Source organism: Miscanthus floridulus, chromosome 1 (assembly GCF_019320115.1).
Source record: "Miscanthus floridulus cultivar M001 chromosome 1, ASM1932011v1, whole genome shotgun sequence".
Lineage (NCBI taxonomy): Eukaryota > Viridiplantae > Streptophyta > Magnoliopsida > Poales > Poaceae > Miscanthus > Miscanthus floridulus.
Genome location: NC_089580.1, coordinates 2,381,178 through 2,390,437, shown reverse-complemented (window position 1 = coordinate 2,390,437; position 9,260 = coordinate 2,381,178). Strand labels below are relative to the sequence as shown.

At 56.0% G+C, this 9,260-nt stretch overlaps 1 protein-coding gene across 1 annotated transcript; it reads left to right on the top strand.

Moving 5' to 3' along the window:
• Nucleotides 1–7,207: 7,207 nt before the first annotated feature.
• LOC136538024 (uncharacterized) lies at nt 7,208–8,709 on the top strand. Its single transcript, XM_066530305.1, has 4 exons — nt 7,208–7,393; nt 7,479–7,490; nt 7,548–8,104; nt 8,187–8,709. The coding sequence occupies exons 1-4, from the start codon at nt 7,208–7,210 to the stop codon at nt 8,707–8,709; spliced, it is 1,278 nt and encodes a 425-aa protein (XP_066386402.1).
• The last annotated feature ends 551 nt before the right edge of the window (nt 8,710–9,260 follow it).

Below are 9,260 nucleotides of genomic sequence, written 5' to 3'. Positions count from 1 at the left end.
GCGATATGAGCTCCTCGGTGCTTTTTAGATTATTTTGGTGCCAAAGCCCCATACCTTTTTAGGCAAGGGGCTTAGAAGTAGCAAAACAAGCCCCTTGATGCTTTTTAGACTATTTTGGCACCAACCCCCCATACCATTTTAGACGAGGGGACTAGAAGTAGCGAAACGAGCCCCTCGATGCTTTTTAGACTATTTTGGTGAGAACCCCCATACCTTTTAGGCGAGGGGGCTAGAAGCGACAAAATGAGCCCCTCGACGCTTTTTAGATTATTTTGTTGTCAACCCTCATACCTTTTTAGGCGAGGCTGCTAGAAGCGGCGAAACGAGCCCCTTGGCGTTTTTTAGATTATGTTGGTGCCAACCCCCATATCCTTCGAGGTGAGGGTGCTAGAAGCAGTGAAATGGTCCCCTCGGTGCTTTTAGATAACTCTAGCGCCAACCCTCATAGTCAATGTCGATTCGCATTTTGCTTCTGTTGCATGTATTTTTGGCAATGAGATGTTACTGAGCTCTATCAAATCGTTCGGCTTCGGTTGCTTAAATTTTTGGCGACAGGAAGTCTTTGAGCTCTTATAAAATCATTATGCATCGGTTGCACGTATTTTTGGCAACGCAGAGTGATTGAGCTCTTTGTTTCATTTGTATATTTAGAGATCACAATGGATGAGAGCGGTATTCTGCGCCTGCTGATTAATTTTGATCTCATCAATTGTGTTTCTGGGGAGCCTTACGATGTTAAGGCGCCCTTTTCGGCTTATTGGAAGTGCTAATGTGGCGAATGAAGTGTTATGAATGCCCTGATGCATATGAGGAATGCGTTTACATGAAAAAGGAAGCCAATTGATACATATGATAAACAATTTTTCTGTTAATTTCTGCAGAATTAGTACTGACTATGGAAGGCTGCTGCCTTCAGAAAACTTCGCATGGCTTAGAGGAAAATAACTGAACAAGAACCTGCGGTACAAGAGAAAGCAAACCACATATTTTTCAAACGTTTGCCTCGCCCTCGCATATTTTTGGAGGGTCGAAGTTTTGAGCCCTTAGGTTTTTCGGTTTGCTCCGCCCTCGCACATTCTCGGAGGATCAAAGTTTTGATCACTTAGGCTTTTCAAGTTGCTTTGCCCTCTTGTATTTTCGGAGGATCGAAGTATTGAGCCCTTAGATTTTTCGCATTGCTTTGCCTTAGCGTATTTTCGGAAGGTCAAAGTTTTGAGTCATTGGGCTTTTCGGTTTGTCTCGCCCTTGCTTATTTTCGTAGAGTCGAAGTTTTGAGCCCTTAGACTTTTCGAATTGCTTCGCCCTCGCGCATTTTCGCAGGGTCGAAGTTTTGATCCGTTAGGCTTTTAGGATTGCTTCACCCTCACGTATTTTTTGATGGTCAAAATTTTGAGCCCTTAGACTTTTTGGGTTGCTTGGCCCTTGTGTATTTTTAGAGGGTCAAGGTTTTAAACCGTTTTAAACATTTACACATTTTGGATTGCTTTTCCCTCGCGTATTTTCGGAGTTTGAAGTTTTGAGCCCTTAAGCTTTTCGGTTCGCCTCGCCCTCGCATATTTTAAAAGGGTCAAAGTTTTGAGCGCTTTTCAGATTCACGATTTGGAGGTCATGCGGGTCCCGTCGATCTAGTGCGAGACGATAGGATTTGAGTGACAGACACAGATTAGTGATGTGTAATGCTAGTGCGGAAAGGGATAAGCTCATAACTCTAACTCCTTTAACCACCCAGGAATCCCGGACTCCTCAGCCCTTCTGCTACGGTTCACTTTTTACTTTTCTTTTTTTCGTTTTTCGCTTTTTTCTTTCTTTTCTTTTTCTCCTCTGCGCTACGTCCCCTGTTCTTTTTCCTCTCTTTTTTCCTTTTTTTTGTTTTTTTGCTTCTTTGGCCTTCGACTGCTGTTTGGTGCCGTACAATCTTTTTATCCCCTACGCGCGCGCAGCGGAGCGCGTGAATCAGCCTTGTGTATAAAAATATGTACTGAAGTCTCAGGCATGCGACGTGCAGTGCTTGGCTGCTGGTGTGCTTATAGCTGCCGAAAAGATATAAAATCGAAAGTAAAATTTTCTAAAATAGCTTCCTAAGTAAAAGTTCCAAAAATAAGTGTGGAAAGAGAAAAAGTTATTCGGATAGACATCTATCGCATTATACTTTTTTTTTTGCGCATTATATTTTGTTCGCGAAAGCCAATTCTTCACTTTTGAGAACCATGAGAATAGATTTATGACCGACTATCATACAGGCTTGGATAGTCATCTTTAATCAATATATGTGTTTCTTTGCTTCTTGCTGCTTCTCAAATAGTATATGTTTGAAAATTATTACCTCAAAAGTTCCAAGGTAACGAACTAATATGAATACAGGCAGAAACTGCTTATGTGCAGATTTAAACATAAGAAATACAAAACTAGAATTTGGGATAACGAGAGGCATGAGAGATTGTCGCAAAGCATGAGATGTTTATCAAGTCAGCTCGGTGTGAGCGGTACGCCGGTACGTGTGCCGCGTGCGGGGAGTAAAGAGCGCTTTTAAAAGCTGCAACATGAATTCGGAGTCGATGTACATTGTCTCGTTATGCAGTTGACGTGGTTGGGTTCCAGCGAAACAAGTAGCCCGAACTTAATTAGGCAGCGCTGGCGTCTGGACGAACGCCCGTGTTTGGACACCCGTAGCTACAGTCCATTTCTGCATCTGATGCTGTTCCTAGGAAATTGCGCCCCCACCTCGTACCTCCATCTGGATTGCCCGCGCCCCCTCCGCTTTCTGCCGGCACCCCTGCGCTTGCCACTCGCGCATGTCGCTGGGGACCATCTGCGCCCCTGCCGCCATCGCCCTCCGCTTCTGGTGGCCGCTGCCGAGCAGCGCTCCATCCCTCCGCTCCCCCACGAGCATACACAGCACCCAAGCAACTGCAGCAGGCGGTTGTGGTAGGGTGGGTCACATTGCAACATGTACAACATTGTCGGTGTTTTGGACCGGGGGATCCTCAACCAACTAGTAAATTTGTACTGCGTGTTCCCAATTCCGGATGGTGATGCAAAGAGACACAAGGCTTATACTGGTTCAGGCAATTGGTGCCCTACGTCCAGTCTGAGAGATCGATCTTGTATTCCTTGCACCGAAGTGCTTGTAATAGGGGGTTACAAGCAAGGTGAGAGAGGGAGCTAGTCCCAGGTCTCGGCGGGGAGTGATGTGAGCTGCTTGAGACGTTGCTCTCAGGCGGCAGGGAAGTGTGCGTGTTACAAGGTGTTGCTCTTCGTGAGTCCCCCCCTCTGAAATGCCCCGAGTCCTTTTCTTTTATAGTCGAAGGGAGGACAGGGGTAGTACATGTGCTAACTATACGGCGTCGTGTGAACAGAGGCGGCGAGTCTGAGCCCTGTAGCCTGTTCCTGTGGCGGTGTGGTCGTCGGAGTGGTCCGTCCTTGGAGCGCTGGGGCGACGTGCTGGTCACATCCGATCCCGTGCGTCATGGGAGCTCTAGGGCTGCCTCGGAGTAGGCGCGACGGTCAGCATGCGGGTCGCTGTCGATTGACTGCGCGCGAGGCCGAGGCTCGGTCGGTGCCGAGGCCGAACCGTGGTGGGGGGTCTCGGCAGACGTGAATCCTAAGATAGCCGAGACCCTGGCGTAGAGTGCCGAGGCCCGGAGGGGGCGGTCGATCTAGTACGTTGGTTCGGGGGCGATGATGACCCGGGCCAGATTCCCCATGCTGCGTTGTCTTCGGGGCGGGAGTTACGGGGCACAGTGTAGTGTGGGCGCTGATTGTGGGTACAGCGTTAGAATACAGTGGCCGGTAATCCCCGCCATGCCCTGTCTCACCCGGTATGGCGCTGATGCGACTTCTTGTCCCGTCGGCCTCTCCGCGGTGTCGAGCCATCGCCCGGCTGAGATTGCGGGAGTGGTTGACGCATTAATGGGACGCGACATGCTATCGAGAAGACCGGTCGAGGCGGGAGCGATGGGTTGTTGTCGAGCCAGCCTCGAGCGATACGGAGGATAGCAGTCTTATCCGAGGCTGTACGCACGGGGCCTCGGGCAGGACGGAGATTGGGCTCCTTGCCGAGGCCTCCCGTGAGAAGCCTCGCGCGAGGCGGAGATTGCGTCAGGGCGCTGAGACCTCCCGTGCGAGGCCTGAGGCAAGGCAGAGAGCCTGGTGGGCTCGGGCGGGGCTGGTAATGAGCCCATGGCTTACCCTCTAGCTCTGTTGTTGATGGGATTTAAGTGACCCTTTTGGTGTACGCTTGGGGTACCCCGTTTTATAGTACCCGACAGTAGCCCCCGAACTTTAGGGAGAGTGCGTGCACTCTCCCTACGGGTTTGTCGAGATCTATCTTGCGGCGGCTCCTGTAGGGATTGTGTTTTTGCTTCTTGAGGTTTCGGTGGGTGCGCGTGAGCGCACCCGCCGGGTGTAGCCCCCGAGGCCATGGAGGAGTGGAGTCACTCCTCCAGGGGCTTTTTTCGTGTTTTGAGTGAGGAGTTTTTATCGTATTTGCCGAGCCCATAAGTGCGAGTTCGGGTCATGGGGTTTCGGCAAGGTCATAGGGAGAGCCCCCGAGCCTCTGCTCGAAGCAAGAGGGCGGTCAGGGGTTCCCCTGATTTTTTGTGCGGCCCTCACGCTTCCTTTTCGCTCAGAAGGAGGGGTGGAATGTGCCAGGCTACCCTCGGTGGGTACGAGCGGTGGCACTTTCGGTGAGCTGTTATTGGGTAAGTCCGAGTGGAGGCCCGCACCCCAAGGGTACCGGAGGGTTTCTCTAGTGGGTGCTGAGGCCGTTCGCTGGGCCCCGGTGGCTCGATGCCTCCCTATGGTGGGATCCCATTTGGAGACTTCCCTGCCGGTCTCGGACATGACTTAGGATGCCCCGAGCAATTTGTTTGCTCGGGCCTCGGCCATTCGTGGGCTCGCCCATAGTCGTCCCTGACTCTGTTGCCCTAGGGCGGCTGTCGAAACCTTAGGGGGGCCCAGCCATCGAACCCCTGGACCGTAACGGGCTCGGTGCCCTTTATCGTATTTGTAATGAAACTTCTAGCGCGGGCTTAGGTCGCTTGTCTTTGTCTTGGGTGCAAGAGGAGCCCCCGAGCCTCCACCCAGAGCGAGAGGGCGGTCAAGGGTCCCCTGGCTTTTTTGTTCGACCCTCACATATCCTTTTCGTTCGGACGGAGGGGTTGTTTGCCGAGCCCATTCGGGTGTGAGCCGGAGCCGCTGGGTCTCGGCAAGGTTGCAGGAAGAGCTCCCTAGCCTCTGCACGGAGCGAGAGGGCTGTCGGGAGTTCCCCTGGCTTTCTGTACGCCCCTCGCGCGTGAGGGTTTGTTTGCCGAGGCCCCTTTGGGCGTGAGCCTAGGTCACGGGGTCTCGGCAAGGTTGCAGGAAGGGCTCCCTAGCCTCTGCCTGGAGCGAGAGGGCCGTCGGGAGCTCCCCTGGCTTTTTGTATGACCCTCGCGCTTCCTTTTTGCTCGGAAGGAGGGGTTGTTTTGCTGAGGCCCCATGAGTGCAAGCCGGGGTCGTGAGGTCTCGGCAAAGTTGTAGGAAGAGCCCCCTAGCCTCTGCACGGAGCAAGAGGTCCGTCAGGGGTTCCCCTGGCTTTTTGTACGACCCTCACGCTTCCTTTTTGCTCGGAAGGAGGGGTGGAATGTGCCAGGCTGCCCTCGGTGGGCACGAGCGTCGACACTTCCGGTGAGCTATTATCGGGTAAGTCTGAGTGGAGGCTCATGCCCCGTTCGCTAGGGGATGGCTAGCGGTCTAGAGACGCACTCCAAGAGTACCGAAGGGTTTCTCTAGTGGGTGCCAAGGCCGTTCGCTAGGCCTCGGTGGCTTGGCGCCTCCCTATGGTGGGATCCCATTCGGAGACCTCTCTGCCGGTCTCGGACACGACTTAGGACGTCCCAAGCGTTTTGCTTGCTTGGGCCTCGGCCCTGTGTGGGCTCGCCCGTGGTCGTCCCTGACTCTATTGTCCTAGGGCAGCTGTCGAAACCCCTGGGGGCCCAGCCTTCGAACCCCTAGACCGTAATAGGCTTAGAGCCCGGTTCCTTCATCTGAAAGGAATAGGGCGGGGGGAATATCTTCCCCATCGGCTCAACAACAGTTGGCGCGCCTTTTGAGGCGATTTTCTAGGGAGATGGAATGATGCCTGCTGCCGCAGCAGTCGGGCGTGACATGGTGGATGGGACATAACTGTTCCCGCAATTAATGAGAAAAAGGTGGGTGCGTGGGCAGAAAAATCGGATCGGGGTTAACCGCGCCGGATCTAGGGGAAACTTCCCCGATTTCATCGCCCGCGCGTTTCGCCTTCTCCCCACATAAATACGCAAAGAGCCTCACCCCTCCTCACCTTACCTTGCCTGCGTTAGCTCTGCCCCCATCGAGCCATCGCTAGAGCAGCGGGTGCCAGGAAGAAGAAGGGAGAAGGGCGAGCCAGGGAGAGAGCGAGAAGGAGAGAGAGCGAGAAAGAGAGAGAGAAACTCACCACCACATTTGATCCCTCCACCGCATCCATGGCCGGAGACATCATTGTCATCGAGGTGGACCCTTGGGATCCATCTGACATCACCGAAGAGACGCTTCAGTCGCTCATCGATGGCGGACTCCTTTGTTCGGTGACGGACCCCAATAGGCTAGAGTGGATCGCTCCATCGGGCGAGCCGGAGCTGAGGCCTCGTGACGGTTACATCGTGAGCTTCGTCTCCTTTCACGAGCACGGCCTCAGCGTCCCAGCGGACCGGTTCATGTGGGTGCTCCTGCACTACTATGGCGTGGAGCTCCACAACTTCAACCCCAACTCCATCACACAGGCAGCCATCTTCATTGCCGTCTACGAGGGGTACTTGGGGATTGCTCCCCATTGGGAGTTGTGGCTCCACCTCTTCTGGGCGGGGCATACCACTAAGCCAATGGGCACGAGGAAAGCACGAGGGCCGGCGGCTGCACTCTCCAAGTGCGCCAGGACCGCCAGCACCTCTACATCCTAGCCCAGCTCGCGTCATCCAATCACCGATGGTACACGAGCTGGTTCTACCTTCGCAACGACGATGGAGGACTTCCCCCCTACACTGGGCGGATTGTGGGGAGCTGCCCGGAGAGGTGGAAGTACGGCATCCCGAGGGAGGATCAGCCCAAGCTGCAGCCGCTTCTAGAGGGGCTAGAGAGGCTACAGGGTCATGGCCTTACCGTGGCTGTGGTTGTGGCTGCCTTCCACCACCGGAGGGTGCTACCGCTGATGGCTCGGCGGCGGCGACTGTTTGAGATGAGGCTGGGTGAGCCCAATGAGGGCATCCGGATGTCCTCCTCCGCCCTTTCCGACGAGGAAATCCTTTGTCGGGTAGGGGAGACGGTGGAGGTGAAGCTGAGGGGTGACAACCTGACCCCCATCACGATGCGCCCGTCGCGGGGGTTCCTCTCGCTAGTAAGTCGTGCGCCACTGTAGCCCCTGAGCCTCCTCCGTTTCTCCTTATTTCTCATTCCCTTATGCGTGTTTGTTGTTCCTGCAGGGGATGAGGGACGTGCGCGTCTCTCCGCCGCCCGTTCCTAAGGATGCGAGGCGGCGGGCGATCAACCAGGCGCACGCCGAGGCGCAGAAAAAGAGGAAGGATGCCAAGGCGGTGAAGCGCACGAAGAAGATCCTCATGCGCGAGGAACTGGACAATCGCCGCCGTCAACAAAGGAAGGATGGCCTCCCATTGGAGGAGTCCCCGTCGTCGTCGCTGTCGATGGAGGCCTCGGATGGGGACGACGAGGGTGAGATGGGGCGGGGTCCCCTGGACCATCTCGTTGACGTAGGGGAGATGGTGCCCGGGGCATCGGCCAGCAGCCCGGCGCTCCCAGGAGGAGGAGGAGGAGCAGACCTGGGGTCGGCAATTACCCACTCTGGGGCCGAGGCTGACACGCCCGAGGTGTGGGCGTTGGGCAAACGCGCCATCAGCCCGGTGGGCTCGACGGCGATGGTGGAGCAAGTGGTGGCGAAGGCGACGCAACTACCCCCGCAGAGGACCGAGGGGGCGTCAGGGTCCGTTGAGGACCAACTGGTGCCGATGGACATGGAGGCCATGCCTCTGCCGCCGCCACCGCCTTTGCAGACAAGGGTTGCCGTGGCAAAGCGGTTGCTACCCCACTCGAGGTAGGTGTATTTTTGGTGGGGTCGCAGTGCCTTTTGTTCATTCTTTTGTCTTGTGCTGACGCTGTGATCATCTTGTCCTTAGCCGGAAGCAGCCTATAGAGGTGCCTACCTTGGCGCCCCTTAAAGCGCTCAAGGTTAACCCCGGCTCCACCGCCCACTGGGTGGTGGAGGCACAAGCCACCTTGCATCATGGCGTGGCATCGGCGAGGGCTGACCTGAAGGAGCCGGCCACTCAAGAAGGGGCTACCGAGGCGGCCCTAACACAGGAGGGGGAGGCAGTGCCTCCACCCCGCGATGGCAAGGCCCGTGGGTCGGATGCGGCCGAGGCTCCCTTGGCCGCCGAGACCACCGGGACCGACATCCCCGGGGTTTCACCAGCCGGGGTGATAGAGGCTGTGGCGCCCAGGACCATCGAGGCCGCTACGGCGAGCACCGGAGCCCTTGTGACCGCCGAGGCCATGATGGCGGAGGCTAAAGCCCCCGAGACCACCGGGGCCACGATGGCGGAGGCCGGAGCCCCCAGGACCACCGAGGCCACGATGGCAGAGGCCAGAGCCCTTGAGACCACCGACACTGACGTGATCATGTCGGGGCTGTCGGCCTAGGAAGTGGAGATGAAGGTGGTGGAGGCCTTGGCGGCACCCTTGGTTCAAGGCCTGCCGCTATTGCGGGAGAGTGCCCAAGAGGTGGAGATTCTTCTGATCTCCTCTGACGATACTTCCCGGGCGCAGGAGACGGCCGGCGCCGAGGTGGCCGGTGTCGTGGAATAGCTAGTTCCAACCCCAGGCGAGGGAAGCTTGGCCCTCGCGCAGGGAACAGCTGGTTCCAACCCCGGGCGAGGGAAGCTCGGCCCTTGCGCGGGTACAACCCGAGCCCCGTGGGTGGAACCACCCACGTGTCCTATGGCAAAGCTGGGATGATCCCGAGGCGAAGCCTCTGTTTGCCCTAGAGGACACGGCCGAGGGCGGTTACTAGGACATGTTCGAGCAGTACCGCCAGCTGGCAGAGCAATCTCTACGGACGGCACTGTCCGTGGTGGCCGACGATTTGCCCAGAGTCGCCTAGGTTCGTGCTTTCTTTTCCCATGCGGTGGTCTTCTTCCGAGCTTTCTTTGTAGGGATTGACCCCTGTTCTGTTCCCCTAGGAGCTCGAGACC

Bases quoted from the DNA above. Each gene is read 5' to 3' on its own strand.
- LOC136538024 (XM_066530305.1), top strand. From the start codon at position 7,208: ATGGCTCGGCGGCGGCGACTGTTTGAGATGAGGCTGGGTGAGCCCAAT. The intron at 8,105-8,186 runs GTAGGTGTATTT...TCTTGTCCTTAG, and splicing joins CGGTTGCTACCCCACTCGAG to CCGGAAGCAGCCTATAGAGG.